Source organism: Telmatherina bonti (genome assembly GCF_933228915.1).
Source record: "Telmatherina bonti genome assembly, chromosome: 11".
In the NCBI taxonomy this organism is placed as follows: Eukaryota; Metazoa; Chordata; class Actinopteri; order Atheriniformes; family Telmatherinidae; genus Telmatherina; species Telmatherina bonti.
In genome coordinates, this window is record NC_136629.1 from 30802352 (window position 1) to 30823548 (window position 21197).

General features: G+C 39.0%; 1 protein-coding gene across 2 annotated transcripts in view; it reads right to left on the reverse strand.

The window, feature by feature from the left end:
* bicc1a (BicC family RNA binding protein 1a) overlaps positions 1-21197 on the reverse strand; it is a 72804-nt gene that overhangs the window by 15249 nt on the left and 36358 nt on the right. For both annotated transcript variants that reach the window (XM_079249196.1, XM_079249195.1), the window contains exons 3-9: positions 20326-20395; positions 13800-13879; positions 12996-13154; positions 11851-11904; positions 4963-5145; positions 2748-2999; positions 927-1058 (exon numbers count right to left, since the gene is read on the reverse strand). In XM_079249196.1, coding sequence (XP_079105322.1) covers positions 927-1058; positions 2748-2999; positions 4963-5145; positions 11851-11904; positions 12996-13154; positions 13800-13879; positions 20326-20395 — 930 coding nt within the window. The remainder of the gene's footprint in view (positions 1-926; positions 1059-2747; positions 3000-4962; positions 5146-11850; positions 11905-12995; positions 13155-13799; positions 13880-20325; positions 20396-21197) is intronic.

Genomic DNA, 21197 nt, shown 5'->3' on the forward strand with positions numbered 1-21197 from the left:
ATTATCTCAGTCAAATTAAAAAATGCAAATGAGAGCAAAATAAAGTAAATTTATTCTCAAAACATCATTTGTGATTCCACTGAAAATGCCTGGTATTTCTGATTTTAGTTGGTAAACTGGGAACTATACCAGACAGAGAAGTATGCATTTCCTTGTCTTATACTTTCCATTTTAATATGCAGAATGAAAATGTTAAATTGAGATTTTCAGCATGCTGGCTCGGATTAGCTAATAATGTGTGGCATAATGCTCGTACAAAGAAGATGGATGGATTAGAGAGCTCTGGTAACAAAGTTACCCTGCGGTGCATTGTAGGAAGTGGTCCCCATACTTCCATACCACCTGGTAACACTGGAAATGTGGACACCTAGTTTTTGCTTCCAGGTTAGATGTTGCAATAGTCTGGCATTGCAGTCATGGGAGCTGTTGTGGCAGTTCAAACACAACAAGCCTTCATCACTGATGAAAAATATAACTGAAAAAAGTATGCTGCAAACCAGATGTGACTAAACTGTTGGCTGTGCTTCGTTTGGTGACGTGCCTACAAATCCCACAATGCTTTGGAGTGTGATGTCACATTACTGAGCTCTATTATGATTTTCCAAAGGATGAAAGTGAGAGAGTAGGCGATGCTTTCTGCCACATCATTGGAGCAAGCTCATATAAAGATAGCCTCGAGTCTATAGCCATAAATCTTTGTGTTCATTTGGCACAACAACACTGCGCTCTGAGCTTGCACAATGCTAAACAGCTGCAACTGTGACGACTGCTTTAAAAATAAAACTGTAAGTACATTAATGTAAACTTAGAAGAACATGAAATACTGAAGAAGACGGATGTTAAGAGGTGTCGGCAATCAAAGTTGAGAGAACGGCTGAAAGTCCCTTAAAGCTTTCTGTGCTGTGGATGTAAAGCTGGTGTCATACCTTGCTGGGCTGCTTTGGCTTCGGCTTAATGCTGATGAAGACATCCAGCTGCTCCATTAATGCTGTGATGCACTGGGGCTCCACCTCAATGTCTTCCTTGATGTCAAACATTAAAACTAGAGGCAAGCAACCCTGCAGAGCAAACAAGACAAAAATACATCTGTAACAAGGTCTTGCTCTCTGGAATCAGACAGACTGATACCTTGTAAAACCACGCAAGCAAACTGTAGCATATCTGTGTTCTTCAAATTATACACTCCTTCTCATCACAGCAGTAAATTCTCTTCCATACTATACCGTTTATAGACCAATATGTTCGCCATACCAATAAACACAAGATTTGTGGCTGGATTCATCCCACACAGAGTTTGGGAAATTCCACTGAGAGCAATCCATTTTGCATGATCACCACCACAAGCGCCACAGAAACTATATTTTGGGCAAAGAACTGGACAGCACTCCTATTGTGGGTGTAATTAGCAGCACAGTATAAAGCCAGGGTAGGTCTGACAGGGCTTTAGATTGGAGCTGTAATCTACAGTCTGGCTGGAAGAGGCCAAATCACACAGTACACTGCTCTGCCCAGGACTTCTCCACCCCTCCTTTACATCCACAGTCTGTCCTCTATTCAGAGAGAATCACCTACTTCTCTTTTAAACAGTTCCCTTGTTTCAATGGACACATCGCCTTTTAAATAATGTTTTTTTTTAATTTCTCCACAAAGTGAGAGAAAAGAGCCTTTGCCTTGTGTGTCCCATTTCAAAACCAAGGGAAAGTCATGTTTAGTCACTGCAACGACTCTGGCGTTTGCTTAATGTCTTTGGGGCCAACTGAGAGACCGCAGACAAAGACAAGCAGCTCTTGCAGAATTACTGCCTCACATTATGGATCTCCAAACAGAAAGCAAAAGTTGTTTACAGCTGAGAGGTCTTATACATACCAGCTCAGCAGATGCTTTTAGCCAACAGTGATTAAACAGCCATTACTTCTACACATATGAAACAGACATCCGATTATACTCCAAAGTAATTTAGGGTAACCTCAGTGGTCACGGGCAACAAGACAAGAATCACCATTGAGCATTTTTAACCAAAAAGAGATTTAAATGCGAGGTGCTACTCGCACATGCTCCGTTAACACACTACGGTTAACGGAGCATTTTCTGAAGTAGAGACAGGGGTCGAATTCCGATCCATCTACTCTACATGTGAGCCAAACCCTTCTCATTAACTCCACAATAAAAAAATCTGTATGTGGACAGAATATTTTGACCTCGAGTTAAATTAATGCAAATGTGTGTCCATCTTTCATGCAGGTATGTAGTAGCTATAGACCACATTGGTCAACCCAGAATCCGAAACATATTCTGTCATAGATATTTCAGCGGTGTAAGCGGAGCCCAGCAAACCTCTCCCAAAACCATTCAAAACCCCCTTAAGGTAACCATAGCTTAAACTGCAACAACCACCATCCCAGAGTCTTTAAAAAAAAAAAAAAAAAGGAAAAAACGACGCATCATTTACACATGACAATGTTAATGAGACAATGGCATCCATTATAGTTACCACAGTATATGGAAACTTGTATGTAAGGAATATCATTCTACCAATATCATCACTTCACCAGCAAAAACAGAGTTGAGATTAAATCAATTCATCTCAACCACTGGATGTCAATAAAAAGAACACACACACACACACACACACACACACACACACACACACACACACACACACACACACACACACACACACACACACACACACACACACACACACACACACACACACACACACACACACACAGACAGAGGGTACATACCATGAGGTACTGGCGTGCGAGGCAGACGGACTCAATGGTGCCCTGAATGTAGACAGTGGACTTTTTCTGGGGGCTGTTGGGGTCAGGAAAGTGGATCTGGGCTCCTGTCCTCTGGGTGATGTGCTTGATGTTGCTGCCATTGCGACCCTTCATAAAAAGGTGGTGTTGTGGTGCAATATCCAGGTGGGTGGTGACTGAGATGGTGCTCGCCAAACTGCCAGCAAGGTGCTCCAACAACAGAGCTGTGCCTCTCTGGGTAACAAGGATGACGAGGTGTTTAAATTGCACGAATGTATAAATGTATAATAATTTTAGCAACACTAAAAATGTAATTACACCCTAAAACAATAATAAAAAAAACCATCACAAAATGCCTTTTGAGTCCCATCAACAGGATCGCCAAAAACAACACCTGAAGATATATTATGCATTTCATTCACACAAACTTACTTTTTTTAAAGCCTCAAATATTGAGCATGTCTATCTACACACACACACACAGACACACACACTCTTTTAAGAGTTTATTTAACTGTCCCTTAATGCTTTAAATCCCCAATGTCAGCTAAAAGACAATATCCAGATAACATTAGAAACTGATAATTACTGAGTAGAGTTGTTGTACGTTTTATTACTACTGGAAAAAGTTTTATATTTCCCTGCATTTGCTAGCGGCTTGAACAGCCTCATTCCTCCGTGCTTCTGTGAGCCATCACTTGACCTAGTAAAGCAAGTCATTTGCTACAGGAATCCACACGCTCTGGCCAGCATAACACAACAGTCCACAGTGGTTTTGGCAATCCTCGGTGTTTCGATGGTATCGCACAACTACACAACACAAGACACACATCCCTGTGATCCTCGAGCCTTCATCTGGCATGATTCCCAGTTCTGACGGACCTCTCAGACCTACCACATTCTCTAAGCCAGAGCTTTTTGCTCATGCATACATTTGCTGCACTTTAAAAACAGAAGTGAACGAGCTTTATGAATCATGGTTACAGTAGAAACATGGATTCTGAAAGTGCAGTGGCTGACAAACTGAAACGGCAATATCGAAATAACAAACAGATATATGTATGTATTTATGTACACTGACGCATGAATACATGCATGAGTATCATTTAGTACTTTAATGGTCCTGTGATAAAAATTTTGAGGTGGTTTATATGAGACAGTGTTGGTGGGCCTTCATTTGTAGCTCTGCAAGCCTTTTTTGGGGGTGGTTAGTAGAATAAGTTTGTGGCTTGCCTCATAATGCAGCATTGATTCGCTCAAATGTTGCAATAGGGAATTAACCAAACAAGTGTTCAGTTCAGTTGTTTTTTCAGTATTTCAATATTTTTTGCAGGATGCAAATGGGCAAATGGCTGCTGTCTTCTACAACATGTTTAAGAGAAAAGCAGACTAAAGCAAAAGAGGCAGAAGTGGGGGCTATGATCTGCTCTTTGCAATTAAAACAAATACAACATAGGTGCAGCACTCTGACGACACCTTGCCCAATCAGGGAGAAGCTGGCAGATATCAACAAATCCCAACATTTGCTAAATGTTCTTTGCAATGATTACAGTGAACTGTACTAAACTGAAGTTGTTTCCCATTTGTGCAGTTCCCAGACATCTAATCTCTTCAACTGCTGACCTGCTCCGGGGATTTCAGGATCCAACAGCAAGCTGCTGTTTGTCTCTTCTCAATAATCAGTGTAAGTAATGTCAGACTTTTCTCTCCCACTCTTCACCCTCATTCTGAATCCAGTCAACAATAAAAACTTTCTCCTTCCCAGAAACGTTTTAGATTGCTTCTCAGCTGGCCTTGAATTTTCACTTAATTTGCATATTTACATCTGTCTTCTCTTTTATGTATTTTAGCTCAGCTACAAACATAGCAGGAACCACAAAAAGCAGATTGAAGCATAATTTATGAAGTAACTACAACCAAAATGTGAGAAAATATCTGGGATAGTTTTAGATCAATACCGAAGCAAAATAAATGATTAGAAACTGACGCTTCTCAAGCAAACCAGCCAGATATAATCTTACACAAGGTTGTACATGGAAATTTTACTGTGATTTCAAATGTGTCAAATGTGTGAAAATAATTCTTCTTGTTTTTAATTATTAGCCAGATGTTAGACCTCGGACCCTGGGACACTAATCATGCAACAAATACACACACAAAACACCAAATATCCATTATTCAAAAAATCTCTGGTCACCTTTACTGCATTGGCATTATTCTGCGAGCCGCGAACAACTCCGGTGGCTCTGTAGAGACGCGTTGGGGGCTTGAAGGAAACTGTGAGGTTGTAAGTCTGTGAGATGTGCTGCACGGTGGGGGAACTGGGGTCAGACTGCATGATGGCCGGAAGCTCAAAAGATAGCACAAGAGGTAGCAGCTCCTGCAACACAGAGTCACGAAGAGGAAAAGTAAGAAACGATTAACACTGAGTAAAAACAAAAAAATTCGATGGCAGCAGAAATACAGTGGTTATGCTTAGTTGGATGGCTTTTCACACTGTTATGACTGCTTCAAGAACACTAAAATGTAAGTAACTGGATTTGTTAACAAAACTTACTGTGTGTGTCACAATGTGTTGCCATTTAGACCAATGAAGACCATATGAGTATCCAGTACAAAAACAGAGAGAAAAGGGTGACTTCTTTACAGAAGTAGAGTTATGAGAGCTGACATTTGGACATAACCTCCCACTCCTTTAGCAAAAGGTGGCAGAACTTGGCATGTAAATAAAATGTAAACGTTTCAGGTCATATAAACTCTGAGAATGTAAAGCAATAGAAGAGCTGCATGCCAGAGTGACCTGCGATGATTTTCTTTTACTTTCATCATTTTTACACTGGCTCACACAATGGAAATAAAGTAGAGCTACATCCATTATGCCTAAATGTTTTTGTTTATTTTCAGAAACATCAGTGGTCTTTGTCCTGTTTATTCTCACAAACTGATTTCATATCACTGAATAATAATCAGAGGACAAGCAACAGACATTACTTCTTGTTCTTGGTATTAAAGCCGTCATTCAAACTAAATGCATGCTGACAGGAAGGCTTCACCTCATGCGTACTCATGCTTTTACATGCATGGGAGAGGAATCACACATGCACACACATCCATACACAGGCAAACTGAGGGGGACGTACACATATACACTCACAAAGAGTTGCGCGTGCACAGAGTTATCCAAACACTGGGTCCTGGGCAGAACGCCACTATGGTTTTGGCTGCCAGTGAAGGGCAAGCAGCATGAATTGCTCTGACCAAAGAAATGCATCCTTGATCAGTCCCATATGCGTTTGGCCTTACATTTATATCACGTTTCAGCACTCGCTCTCTGAAATTTTTGAGAAATTTAGGTCAGCACAGAGGGAAATGGAAGAGAGGACAGACAGAGCAGCAGGAGTCAGGCTCTGAATGAAGAATAGACTGATTTTTATGGTGGAGCTGACTTCAGCTTTTTTCATAAAGTCTACCTGGCAAATAGACAATTCACATGTGTTCAATCAGAACCTGTTGTTTATTGGCCTTAGTCTTCCTGACATACAGTGAAGCTGAGAGATTAAGAAAAAATGAACAAATTTTTGAGGTAAAGCAGCTGGCTGGTCCCTTCATCACCTGCCTGTCAGCGCCACCTCGTCTTGCTGCTGGAAATCCCCTGAAGAATCCAACTGAGCTGTTACAGAATTAAACATCTCCACCCAAAATGGGTTCTAAAATACAGGAGACCTTGAAAGTCCATTGACACTGTCCGATTATTAAAAGGTACACTACCTGTATTGCTTCTGCAGCTATGACAGCATACACAACCTCAACAAAAGGTAGTTTTACATGAAACAGAATGTGGACCATCGGCCACCCAGAAAACAGTACAATAAGGAAGATTGCTCGAGAAAAGCTTGTTACATACTCCACGAGAAGCAAGAACTGACTTCTTGCTCTCGAGGCTGCATGAAAAAGAAAAAAAAAATTTTGTCAGGTCCATACATACTCCACGAGAAGCAGGTCTGCAGTGCGGAGGGATGCGATGTCTGCTTTTATGTGCAATGATTCCGGTTTTACCTCCGCCAAGGAGGTTATGTTTTTCCCAGTGTCTTTGTGCTCAAGATAACTCAAAATTTCAAGAGTTGTTGGAAAAGTGAAAATGATGAACCAATTCAATTTTGGTGGTGATCCGGATCACCGTTTGGATCCAGGAATTTTTTAAAAGGATTTCTTTAACATTGTGCTTGGCGGAGGTTTCCACTCTCAGAGTGCTTTTCTAGTTTCATATTTAACGAGCAGCTTCGTCCGCGGCAGGGCAGGTTGTGCACGTGGCTGGGTCCGAGTGTTTTAATTCCACATGTAAAAATGTTGGTCTTTTCTCACCACCTCAATCAGCTGTTTTATCAAAACAATCCGTTTTACCTGCAACAGCTAAAATGCGGAAGCAGCAGCTCCTCTTCATGCTTTTTCAGCGTTAACGACGCCCACCTTAAATGTCCGACCAATCACATACCACCTCCTGGAGACACGCAAGACAAAAGTCTTGCCAGCCCGATGTGTCGAGAACTGTCTTCCAACGCGTCTGCGAGAACAAAATGACGTCATTTTCTTCTAGGGGGCCTCTAGAACAAGAAAAAAGTTCTCGCTTCTCATGGAGTATTTAACAAGCTAAAGTGATGTAAACTATCCATCCCCTTGCAATATAAATCTCAGTTCTTCCCACACCTTTTGTTTTGCACATCAAAATGTTGACCCACTGGGCATCCTGCAACCTCTGACAGCTAAATTCCTTATGAAATGTTTCACAGGTAATTAGTGAGCTTCCAGAGTACTTGTGGGTAGTTTTGCTTTGTTTGGACAGAACTACCTGTCCAGCTTTTATTCAAAGCTAAATAACCATGTTATAGTTCAAGACTTAATCCTGAATTTTCAAAAATTAGTAGCAACATTTAGGTGCAATGATTCAGAATCGTACACAAAATAAATGAGGGAAGATCAGATCACAGGTGGACCCAACTTCTAAAGAAAATGCTCAGGATAATTCCTACGATGTTTACTAGCGTGTGGGGTCTTCCATGTGCCTGCATGCACTCCCTTCAATGTCTGGACATGCTCCTAATAAGACAATGTGCTTCTCTCAGACCTGGATCAGAGCATCAGTTGACCGCTTGGACAGCCTGTAGCAGGAAGCGGCGGTAGCCAATGGAACAAGACACGATGTGCCCGGTGAACAGGCAATCCAGGCCATAGCATCAATGCCTTCATCAATGTCTGACACACTCCAGCCACATGTAGCAGCATTGTCATATATCACCTGGAACCCTGGTCCCACTGCAGCAGCAAATGGTCTTAACAATGTCATCCCAGTGCCTAATGGCAGTCAGTTAGCACATGGAGGTCTGTTACATGCACTCAATGTTAACTTTTCTCACTGGTGAAAAGCAAAAGGAGCCAATGGTGAATCTGCCAATCCAATCAGCCTGCATGGTATTGGGATGCAAGCATTCCCCACAAATTATCTTTTTTTTTTTTCCACATGAAAAAAAAACAAACAAACCACACAATACTGAGGACCTAGTGAACTAAACTGCAAACATTTTGGTTCATCTAGCGAGGATATCTGTGTTTTTCCATGTAGCTATTTGAGAAAATGTCCTGAAACTTTTAGGGATAAAGTACATATGTTAAAATGATAAAAGTGTATTTCCTAAATGGTGAATTATTCCTTTAAAAAGTTTGTCATGTATTTGGTAAGAAAAAAAAAACAGCATTGGCAATTTGTTAATCTAATTCTTGTTTTGTATAAGTTTTGGGTTGATAGGAGATAGATTTGAAAGGCAGGTTTTTTGTCGTTGGATCCCAGGCCAACATGAACAGGAGTGGAATAAAATATACAAGCTGTACCACCTGTATGAATTAGTACATATCTCAGGTCTCTCAAGAGGGTAAACCAATGAAATGATATGTTAATCAAATGTTAATTTGGATGTAGGTTGCATGATTTCATCAGTAGAAGTTGGTGGGAAAAAAAGCAACCATAAAAATGTACATGTCTTTATGTATATTTGCATCACATACTTTTAACAGCTAACAGATTTCATGAGTGTGTGTTATTGAGACACTAACAGGTAATTAAGATAATTGATTTATTTCAATAAATACTAAATGTTTTAACAGGATTTAAGAGGTTTGGGGTATCCCAGACTCAAGGTCTAATTCAACTGTAAGAGTCAAAGCTGAGAGAGTTGGAAAAATGATGTAGGTACTTGCTAAAATGTAGGTACGTCAGTAAAAGATCCTTTGCAACCATGTTTCTAGATGGAAGCTAAAAAAAAAAAACTAAAAAAAAAACAACAACTCAGGACTCAGATTCAGGATCTGGTTTATTTGATGGAATTTTAAAGATGCCTATGTGTATAGCTTTGAAAATGTTGGAGATGGGGCAGACGGAAGAAAATATTTTAATGAAACCGATCTTCTCAACAGTTTCTCTGTAAGTTCTGCACAAACCTGCCAATAAGCCAATAATAGTAAGCCAGGTAAACTGAAGCAAGAAACAACTAACCTGTTGAACTTTGACCTCAAAGACTAAAGTTAGAGAACATTCATACAGTGTAATTAAGAGCCATCCAACATTCTTTTGTTTAGCCAGAGCCATTTTTTGGTTCTGTCCAGCTCATATTTAATAGCTCCTTGTACAACTTCTGATTCGTGTGTGATCTTATTAGTTTTTTTTACCCATTAAAAAGAGATGAACTGGGCTGCACTTTGTTGCAAATGAAAACACACATTAAGCACGAAAAGGTACGTGTATGTATACATGCCGACATGTGCTAACACGTAGCACAACCTTTTCTTTTCCTCTCCAGCACACATTTCACTCACTCAGCCATTCTTACAAGTAAACACAGCCTTGTTGGTTTTGGTCAGGTCACAGTGGAGGAGCGTGTTCACTGTAGAAAACGGTGGTGTTGAAACACAGTAAAGGTTCAAAGATGTAACAGCTCAAAATGAGTGCAGCACTCCTTTACCCACTGAAGCTGGAAGATGGGCTTGAAGCCAAACTTAAACTGAAGATGGAGAAGAGGCTAGTAAATGGGTTGGGGATGGGCTTGCCAAGGAGGCTGAGGCTCGCGCATGTATTTTCCAACTGATCTTTGGAAATGGTCTGGGAATAAGTTAGGAATGGCGCTTGTGGCTTAGAGGAACTTTTGAAACTATGCCTGGAGTGCACGACCACCTCCCTTTCCTTTCACTGTAGGATTATGTCGAGACTTTGCAGTATGATGCTTTTTTTGCTGTTTATTTAATGTCATGCATGTGAAATAAACGGATTTAATACACAGATGGCACAAGAAATGGGATGAAAATTCTGACTAATGAAAAGCCAACAGAGGTTAAGACCTTATAGATGCTACTAATTACTATAGACAAGCCAGCTCTGGGAACTGTTAAGGGAGAACAAGACTGTGTCTAACTCAGCATCGCCCTGCATAAGCAACAGGCTCATCCGAGTAGGTCATTATTAGGTGAAACGTGCTGGTACAAAAGTTAATGCTCACATCTCTGTGGTCATACCAGCCAGCTATTAAAGGATGAATTCTGCTGGAGGTTGCCCTTTAGCTGTTACCAGGGTGGATTTCAGCCATTTTGGACAATATTTAGAGTTAAAGAAGCTGTGCTCAACTTTATTAAAATGCACACCCAGATTATCTTTGACACCCAGTTATACATCACATCGCTACATCATCAGAAGTCAGAAATCATACTGTCAAGTTACTAGTACACTCAGCCAATGAAAAACACAAAGGTGACTTAACACCCCTCTATTTTTAAAAAGGACATCACGGAAATCTGTTTCCCCCCAAAATCACCAGAAATATTAATTTAATAGCTAATATTCCATGACCTTAAAATTTTATAATTCATGCTCCATATAAACCACCAGCTGCCCTTGGCCAATCTGTGGAAATTAACTGTAGGACTTCTGGGAGTAGTTTGTGTGTGACCTTTGTAATGCATACCCCAGAAAAACCCAACTGTATTGTTAGGGGATGTGATCGCAGAGATGTGAAAACCAGCTGACTCATCAGTCTTATCCTGCAAGCAAACAGCCTTGACATGCTAATGCCCAGTTGAGTTGATTGGTGCTGTGGGAAGCTTCGGTATCAAAGCACTTGGTTTTTCATTTCTCACTGCCATCACAATGGTGGTTTATCACTGGCCAGATTAGTAATTGGCTTCGGTCGGATTTATACACCTCTCAAGTCATCTGACCTCTCTAGTTTTTGTGGATATGATGTTTAAGGCTGCATATTTACTACCAAAGAATCATGCTTATGACCAATCTAGATGAAAATGATCAAGATTCTTGTTACAGGTCAAATGAAATTTATTCCAATTTATCTCAGCAGAGTTCAACGTACTAAAGGCAAAACTGTAAACTCACCTTGTACCACTTACATATGAACAAATACACTGCATGAAAAAACAATCTCATATGTATATGTATGTATATATATATGTATATATACGCGTGTGTGTGTGTGTGTGTGTGTGTGTGTGTGTGTGTGTGTGTGTGTGTGTGTGTATATGTATGTATGTAGGTGGGTATGTATGTGCACATATGTGTAAGCATTGATCTCTTTCTCTTGTTTTCTCTTTTTTCTTTTCTGTTCCTTTTCTATCCTTTCAGGTCCAGTAGCATAAACTCTGTAATACAAACAATTATCCAAAACAAACAGAAAAATAAAATAAGAATCCAGAAATACAAGGGGATCATTATATCTATAAAAGCTCCCCTTGGCAAAATAAATTTGTTCAGCAGAACACAGCATCCAGAACATCAGTCTGCTTGCTTAAGTGCTGGACAGGACAAAAAAAAAAAAAAAAAAATCTCAGGAGCTCAACACGTTTGTCTGTAAAAGCCGAGGATAAATGAGCTATATAGTTAGAAATAACAAGATTAGATTAATTGTTTTTCCATTTTTTTCTTCCCTTTCATCATAAAGTACAACCCTTCATGTCTGCAAGGAATGAGGTTCTGCTACTCAAAATTCTGGGTGGAGTATCCCTTTTAGGCAAAAGTGGCTAAGTTCCAACTCACCCTTATTTTTACACGAGCTGCCTCCACCCCTCCTGGCTGCCCTGCGATGGACACCTGTTAACAATAAAGCAATATGAAAATAAGTAAACCAGGCCGAACCTAATGCAAGCTGAATATTGGCTTAGATACCGGACATGCAGGTGCAAATACACAGAAAATAAATAAATAAACAATTACATTTTTAAACACAAAACATCCCTTCTTCAGCATAGTTGCAGAAATGTCATAAAGCAATCATCAACATTACATGAAAAAGAAGATTAATAACCTGTTATCATTTTCATACCTTTCATAAAAAATGCCAACAATTAAAAGCAAATATTATAGGGGTTTACTGTTAAAGATAAAAATAATCAAACTGATGTAAAAAAGGGCAACATAGTCAAATTGCAAACACATAGAGAGACATTATAAAATGAAAACTGCTGTTAAACCCTGACGTTTGCTCGAACTGAATTAAAATGTAAGAAGCCATGTCATTACTTTTCATGCTAATCTAAATTGTTCATCAACATTATTGCACATTTCAATGTGATCCATCTAAAATAGTATGTTTTTACTCTGAAAGCTTTCAAACCAAAAGAGAAAACAGCATTTGGGCCTGCAGGGATTCTCTTGCTCTTTATCAGCATAAACTTGCATCATCGCAGTGAAATCGGAGAGAAGTGGAGATGCAGACTGTTGGGATGTTTGATGGAGCAGAATATTCAAACCACTCTTTGCATAATTGAAAGAAACCAGGTAGAAGTCAGCAGACACATACTTGTCATTACGTTAAATTACAGGTGTGTTGGAGAAAGTCTGGAAAACATGAAAATCTGATCCTCTGCTGGGCAGCGTGCTTCTGGGAACTCTATACTGTACACTAATCAAATATACAGCAGAGTCCAGCTAAAACACTCTTATCCTCTCTGTTTTGTCATATAAAAACTGACACACAGACAAAGTCATCCAACCTCAGACACTGTGACAATATGTCATTGCATCCACAGATCAGCCAAGTAATTAACTATAGAAGGAAATTAACAGTAGAATGATAAGAGGAAACAACAGACTAAGTCATTTGCTAATAGCTTACACTGAAAACATAATTAGACAAATGCTGCAGCTCAAACGATTGAGGAAAAACATAACAAGGTCCAAACCTGGTTGCTTTTCTCTGCCTGATTGTTCCTGTTAGAGTCTGGGAAATGAATGTGGCAACCCGTCTCTTCCATCACCCTCTTAATGTTGTTGCCACCTTTTCCAATAACATGGGAGTGCTCTGTGTGGGAAACGTCCATCTTCAGCGTCACCCTGTTACTCTAATGGGCACAGAGAAAGAGACAGATGTGGGTAAAATGGAGCTTGATTTGAAACTGCAACTTATATAAACAAAATATAAATACTTGTACTTTGTTGAGGGATTTTTGCAAACATCCACATTTGTCCTTAACTTAATAATTACTCTCTCTTCTATTATTATGCCACAGCTGTCCAGAGCATAAATAAAGAACGAAAGATTCAGGATTAAGCAAAATAGCAAAAAGAAATAAGATCTAGCTTAAAATAACTTCTGTCTGCATCTAAAAGAGCCATTTTCTGACAGAAACTATATTAACAAAATGAATCGTGTTGCTCCAAGGTATCAGGTTGCTCAAAATGTATGGATGGTTTCCTTCCCCCAGGGGGTGCTACAGTGCAGTAGTCCAGGTGTGTGAGTTCTTGCGTTGCCATGGCAATGAATTCTAGCTTGCACACCCTGAAATACAAGCTTGGGATGCAAGTACCTGCCTAAGCTTGAGACCATGCTGCGATGTGCAAATGTCAATGTGACAGATTTAAATACATAATTACACTGAGTTAAAAAAAATTAAAAAAAAAAGTTAAAAACCACAAAAAATGTATGTATTGAAAATTAAACATATACATAAAGTCTATCTTCACTGCAATAAAGATGTTAACTATACCTTTGTGTCAAGGACGGACATGATTCTGTCTTTGGCTTCTCTCACATGCTCCCTCTTCCCGCACACCTTGATGTGTGGATCTGTCCAGACAGAAAGAACATGTGGATTTTTAATTTGTGCACAACTGAGTGACTCAGAGTTGGCTGTTAAGGCCCTGAGACAGAATGCGAAAGGTTAAAACCATTTAAGCAAACATGACACATCAATCTGCATTTGTAAGAAATTACAGAGTATCAGAGAAAAGCTCAATGGCAATAATTGCTGCTTTAATATCAGTACAGTCTCATTGAAGTTGGCAAGCAACCAGCTAGCCTGTGTGGTAGGGAGGGGATTCCTTCCAGGGGAATTAAATCCAGGCAATCTGTCATTCTGCACATTCATGCTGCTATCAGCTTATGCATTAATAGAAGACAGTGATTTGTTTTCCATCTCATTTGAGCTTAAAGATGCAAAACTCTGAATTTAGAAATTTGGCACATTTTGACAAAGACACATTTAATCTTCACTCTTTGTCAGATTTAACAGAACAGAAACACTGTTTAACTAATGACAACAGTCCAAAACAACTGTAACTAAGCCTGTAATAGTTATTTCCTGGTTTGGGCTATTCATGCCACCGTCATATTTTCTTTGAAAAAAATAACAATAGAAATAATTAAAAAGAAAAAATAATAATAGTAGCAGTAGTAGTAGTAGTATAATAATGTTTATGAAAACATTCTGTAAATATTACATTAGTACCAGTTGCAGATTGTAAAACTCCTTACTTCTAATATTTGATTGTTTTGATCTTAACTTAAACAATAGATCGGGTCCTGTTTGCATCAACACAGCAATGTATGATCATTAGCATTTGGATAATTAGAATATAAATACTGACAGTCATAACAGAACCTATTTTTTAACATGTCATTTATAAATACACAGCATCTATTTTTCAAGCTGAAGAAAAAAACAAAACAAAAGAACTAAACTAAAAAAACAAACAAACATGTAACTAATATCTAGTGAGCATGAGAAGAAGGTATAACAAGAGACAGGCAACAGATTATTTATTGGAGTTACCTATAATTAGCCAAAAAGGGAGAAAACTTATTAATTGCACTCATCACAACAACTAATTATCATATAGTTATCACAATAGTATCATCTAAATTTGCTGTGTTCATACATTCAGAGGTGCATTCAAAGATCATTTAAATAACACCTTAACAGCTAAAGTAAACTATCCCTCCTCTTCCTCTAAATGCCCCCGCCAAAACACCCAAACACTACATACGTAACCATTCAAAGCTAATGCTTGTGTCTGGGTAGTGTTAGGTAAGCTCACATCTGGCCCTCCAGCATGCTGAGCCCCTGGAGAATGCAAATGCAAAAACACACGGACACACACACACCTACTTTACACTCTCACAGCCCACCGCCCTGTGTTAACTGTACTGAGGAGCAGGAAAGTCCACTAAACCCCCTTCCAGGAATAAACTTCCCAACACACAGCCCTGCAGTCACACAATCTCATATTTATAATATAAACTTTACACAGGAACTCTTGAAAAAGACTTATTGAGGCAAATTTACCAGCACCTGAGACAAAGCCACAATTGCATGTTGACACTCAATTAGTTTTAAAACATCTTAAAAGGAAGAGTCAGGGAAGTGTTCTGTGCAATTCGCCTAATGTTATAAGTAACCAAAAACACAAAGTAACTACAAACAGACTCATAAAGCCGAACAAGCATTGAGCAAATAAGTCAGACATCAACACACTTCCCACAGATGATTGTATGGACGAAAGAAAAAAAAAAAAAGCTCCACGCTGAGATAAATGTAGGCAATGCAGGAAAACAAAATAAAAAGGAGCCAAAAAAGTGAGGGCAAGACCCATCACAGCCTCAACACTGGTTCCAGGAAGTTTTTCAGCATTCAGCTGTTGCTGTGAACGCAAATCTCACCTGTGGCACCAACTACAGCCATTAGAGGGAGTATAGTTCTTCTAGTTTCCTTTCTAACCTGCACAGCACATCTGGCAAACATTAGCCAGCCTAAACGAGGGCTGCAGTTGTGATGTTAGAACACCCCCACATTTTTGAAGTGAAGTGTGTTTTGTGCTCTTCCTCCCCCCCCGCCCCCTTTCTCTCTGGATGATTGATTATGGAATAAAAAATGAACACCTTAAGTCCTAATTTGGCACACTGGACAGCTATAAAAACAAACAACAACAAGGGCAGACTTGCAGCTGCAAAAAGCAAGCCTCTTCAATTGCACGCATTTTACACCGTTCCACTCGTCAGAGAAGAAACCTCTTGACCCAGAGGCCTTTTTTTTTTTTTTTTTTTTTTTGCTGGCAAAGCTAAAGCATTTTTCCAGCGACATTTAAAAATACCACACAAATGAAGAGAATTAAGTCCTTTTAGCTTGGCGTTTTCATTCAAAACATCTGTGGAAACATTAAAACCCACAATTGACCAACCGTAGTAGAAATAAGATGATTTTTATATACAAACAAAGCATCAAACTTGCAAAAATTAAAACCTAAAAAGACCATCTCTCTATGCTAACCAATGTGTTGGACAGTCCAAGTCACAGCACAAGCATGTCTTGTGCAAGGGCGATATCAGTCACTGTATTAACATACTGACAGCATGCTGCTACAGTGGCTTGCCTGAGAGGCTGAACATCTTATCGCACATATGCAGGTGACAGATTTAGCAAGCTGCAGGTGAGTAGCTGGCATTTTGATGGAGTACTGCCCTGTAATGTAGAGGTTACAAACACACAAATCCTCTCACATCTGCTGCAGTCCTGCACAGTGCAATTGATTCCAGACTGCAATGTTGAGCTTTCCAGTAAAGCAAGACAAACTAACGCCTTTAAAGAGCAGAAAACCTCAAAATAGCTGAAAATAATCACAGTCACAATGCACCAACTAAACAGCTCTGTCATCTGCCGTGTAAAAAGGGCAGACTAAAAAAATTTGTGTTGTCTCATTCAGTCTGCCGTGATGAGTGAAGCGAGGAATGTGGATCATTGTCTTGAGAAATTTTAATGACGGCTTCTGTGAGGTTTTAAACACCAGGTGATGGATGTTTTTAGCATAATTTTAGCCTGGAAGAAGTGAAATATATGCTGCTCCGCTATACTGGCCTTTCTCCTTCCCTCAGTCTCATAAGATCAGGTCAGTAAAGCACATGGTCAGTTCCACATGCCTCTTCTCTCATAAAATAACCAAGTGATTATCCAACTTTCCCCTCCCCTCTGCTCACTTCACTTTACACTCCACAGCAAGGGAACAAAAAATGGCCGCACCACAAATCATTTGCCATCTTTTCAAATATTCTCTTTCGGTGCACATAGCATCTTTGCAGGTGTTTTAGGAGGCAGCTTTTATGAATGAGCTAATGTTTAGTGGACATAGGGTGTGTGAAAATTAATTGTTTGGATTTACAGTTGATTATCAGAGAGAAAAATGTTAAATATTCAGACGTAATTCTACCAACATTCGTCTGTGTGGAGTGACCGAGGAAGTTACATAATGTCAATGGATTGCACATCTGGTTTGAAGACGCACGCTGGCAATTCTCATGAGGAAAACCAAGTGGGCACACTTGCATCCATTTCTCTCCTTGCTCCCCCCCTCAACCCCAGCCTCGCTCCCTCCCGGAAGAGCTTTAAATAACCGTGATAATCTTTTATTGGTAACAGAGTGCTAGAACAACTCAGCCAATAAATGCGTGAGCTTCAGTACAGAATACTCCCACACACCCGCCCACGCTTTCACAGCAAATCCCAGTGTCCTGTGTGCAGATGAAGTTACTGGCTCGCAGGGATGGGAAAACATGTAAGCTTTCATCTTTTCCAACTGCTCAACTAACTCTTTAATAAAGAAGTAAAGCTACATTTAAACACTCCCTTGTTATCTATGTGATTCAAATTACTTTTCCAAGAACACATTTCTGACGGACCCAAAAGGAATAACAATCAACTCAAGTTGCATCACATGATAAAAATGGCATGCATAACATATGACGCATGAAAAGACTGGTGTGTCAAAATCACTGAAAGAAGTATTTAACAGTCTAAATAATGGGTTTATTTTCTTCTCTGGGTTTATTAAAATCTCTAAAAAAAAAAAAACCCAAAACTGCTCCAGTTATTTGGACACTGATCAGAGAAGATATTTGGACTAAATACTTTGAAATGTAATCACTATAAAGAGTGATCAGCAGAGCCAATTAGATTTTGTTTCTTTTGATCAGAGTAACAGAGAGCTGCTCTATTTTATTGTTATTTCACATTGATTTGCATGCAGGTCAGGACACATCATTGTTAGCAGAGCAAAAAAATACAAGAAACTTTGCAATCAGCTGACAATGTCAGCTTAACTGCACTGGTTTGAAGTCAGTGGTGTGGCAAATAATACTGATCTGATTCATGACAATGAGTCATTAAAAGAGAGTGCTGTGTGGTTTTCATTACAAGTGTTAAAGATAATGTTGAAACAAAACATTGAGTTGAAAACTTCATGTGTTTATGTGTCTAAATGGCAACTGGCTGCACACCTGCACCTTAGGGTGCATTCACATCAGGATAGTTTGCTAGAACCGGTCCGATTGGGTACTCGACTCAGTTGTAGGGGGGTGTATACATATGGACCGACATTGTGTTCACGCTGCACTTTGGTCAAATGCGCCAAACCTTTACAATAAATTTTCCCCACTCCACCAAAGGTGGCGCTGCACTAGTATTTGGCTAAAGAGAGGACAAGACCTGCGTGAAGAAGAAAACTCCATTGTGACTTACACACCGAGCATAAAACTATTGCCGTTTGTTTTTAATTTTGTCTTGTGCCAGTATACTGCAGTAATACACTGAAACAATAGACGCAGTATAAACAACAGACGAGGCAGAGGACCCTTAGTGCGATTGCTATGTATTTACCCACAATGCAATGCTACGTCAAATGCAGGAAATGACTTTTTTTTTTTGTAGTTTGCTTCCTGTATTGGGTTTACTTGAAACAAGATGAGATCAGTGTTTGTATGCGGACCCGGCCCGCTTCTTTAGTCCGAATTTGTTTGGCGCATTCACATTTCCCCAAACAAAGCGGACTTTTCAAGCAAACAGACTCGGATTTGAATCAAAAAGGCTGATGTGAATCTGCCCTCAGTATTAGGAGTATATTTAACCAACAGGAGAAAGAGAGCAGCAAAATATCAGTGGAAACCAATACTGAGCAGAAATGAGAAAAATGCACAAAAATAATGTAAAAGTGTTCAGCTGATGATGTGTTGCTAAATGTTCATGTTAAATAAGCCTTCCAGTGTCCAGTAATAAAAAAATTAAGCCTCATTCCTCAATAGTCCCTTAGGTCTGTTCAAACTTGGGCGGTTTGAGGGTGTGGTTTTGGTACTGTTATCACTATGCTAAAAATCCAAGATGAAAAAACAAAAAAAGTTGAGTTTTGGTTTAAATTAGCATAATGAAATCATACATAAAGTTAGATGGCTAATAATTTGTCAAAAGGTGGGTTAGTGTGTAGCATGTAATTTTGTTGTAGATAGCAGTAAATGTGCCCTCAATACAGAGAATCAGATCATCCTGACCATCAAGTTAAGCTGAAAGCGACTCATAATAAAACCACCAGAATATACTTTTTTCCCCCCCCAATCTTATACAACTCAGACCTCAAAAATTTCACAGCGGTTTGACTCGGAGTTGTTTGACGGAATTTTACACCACATCACTGTTGTTTATTCTGTCACTACACTTTCTCAGCCACAGAACATCCGTGTAGTGTCACGTAGCACACGGATGCTCTGGACAATCATCAATATGTTTGTTTTCTGTACTTTGTTGGCCAGAAGGTTCACAATGTTCAAACAGGAAGACTCTTCATCTCCTGCATCTCATGCAACATCTGACATTAAAGATGATGAGACACAATTTTTGCAGACTTTATACTAAAATTAAAAGTCGTCTAGTAGCTTTCTCTGAAGTTTAGCTGGCAGTGTTTCCTTGACTACTAAGGTTTATGTGCACATGTGTTCATGCATTTGTGCACATGTGCATTTATATATGCGTATGTGGATAGGTGAATTTGGTGAAAAATTAATTAAAACAAACAAAAAATAAAACTAAAAAAAACAAGAAAAAAAAGGTTATAACAGTCTAGGTTACAACAGTAACTTGGATTGTTTTTTCTTTCCTCTACTGAGGCAAAAATGATGCAAAATATAACCTAATATATACTTTTTGTTTAAAACTACATTATTTTTCCTTGATTATAATAATTATTTGTTTTCCAAGATTTGAGCTATTGGAGAAGGTTAAAAATGTACTTTTCTGGTGGCTCCCTTTTTGAAGCTGAGCTTTAACTCACCTGTACTACAGTCTACTGCAGGGATGACGATTCTTATGTATTAAAGAAACAACCTCGCTTAAAAAGAAAAACAGAAACATCTCACAATTTTTATTTTCCACTAGAAGTAGTCTTAAAAAACAAAAGAGGGAAAAAAAAGGATGTCACCTTTTTTGGACTTTGCTCCAATTTTTAGTTTGGAAGGCCAGGCTATCTGTGTTTGGGTTTCTTCCATGACCTGAAACAGAGTGAAGAAGACATGTTAGTTTATTCCACACATCAGCACTGGCAGAGTTTGTTTATTAAAAGCCTCAAATGAAGAAAACACAATCCTCTTCAATCTTCAAAATGATCATTGTATGTCAAAAGAGTCCATACAGCCGTGTTCACCCCACAATTCACAGATTAAAACAACATTAAAATCTTAATTATCAACCAATTATCTTTTAAAACCTAAAACCTCTAGTTAGTATTACATAAGATCACCAGGGTGTCATGAGGGGGACTGAACTTAGTTTGATGTGTGAACAATTAGCTAACAGAAATCAAGCTGACTTTAGATGCTTAATAAAAAATGGTATTAATATTCAGCTGTTTAACAACTGAAAATGTGGAGAACATCAGAAATGTTACAATGTATTTAAAGAGTGCAAAAGTAGGTGGGATAATATCCCACATCAAGCTCTATCTCCATCAGTGCTCCATTAAACTGTTTTAAAATGCCACATTAATTTATGTAATGTTTTGCAGACATTTATATGATCCTCTCATTTGAAACAAAAATAATGAAAATATAATTAAAAGCAGTGAAGGGACTTGGTTTTGAACACACATCTAAATAAGAACTAAATAAAAACAAGATCATACTTATCGATGGAAAAACACGGCAAGTAGTAAGACATGATAAATAAAAACAAGGAGTTGATCAGGATTCTGTCAGCGTTCCAGAAAAGAGGACACATTGGAAGTCTAGAACTCCTGTTTGCCTTTCTGGCCAGAAGGAAGTTCACCTTGTTTGACATTCTGGCTACAAACACACA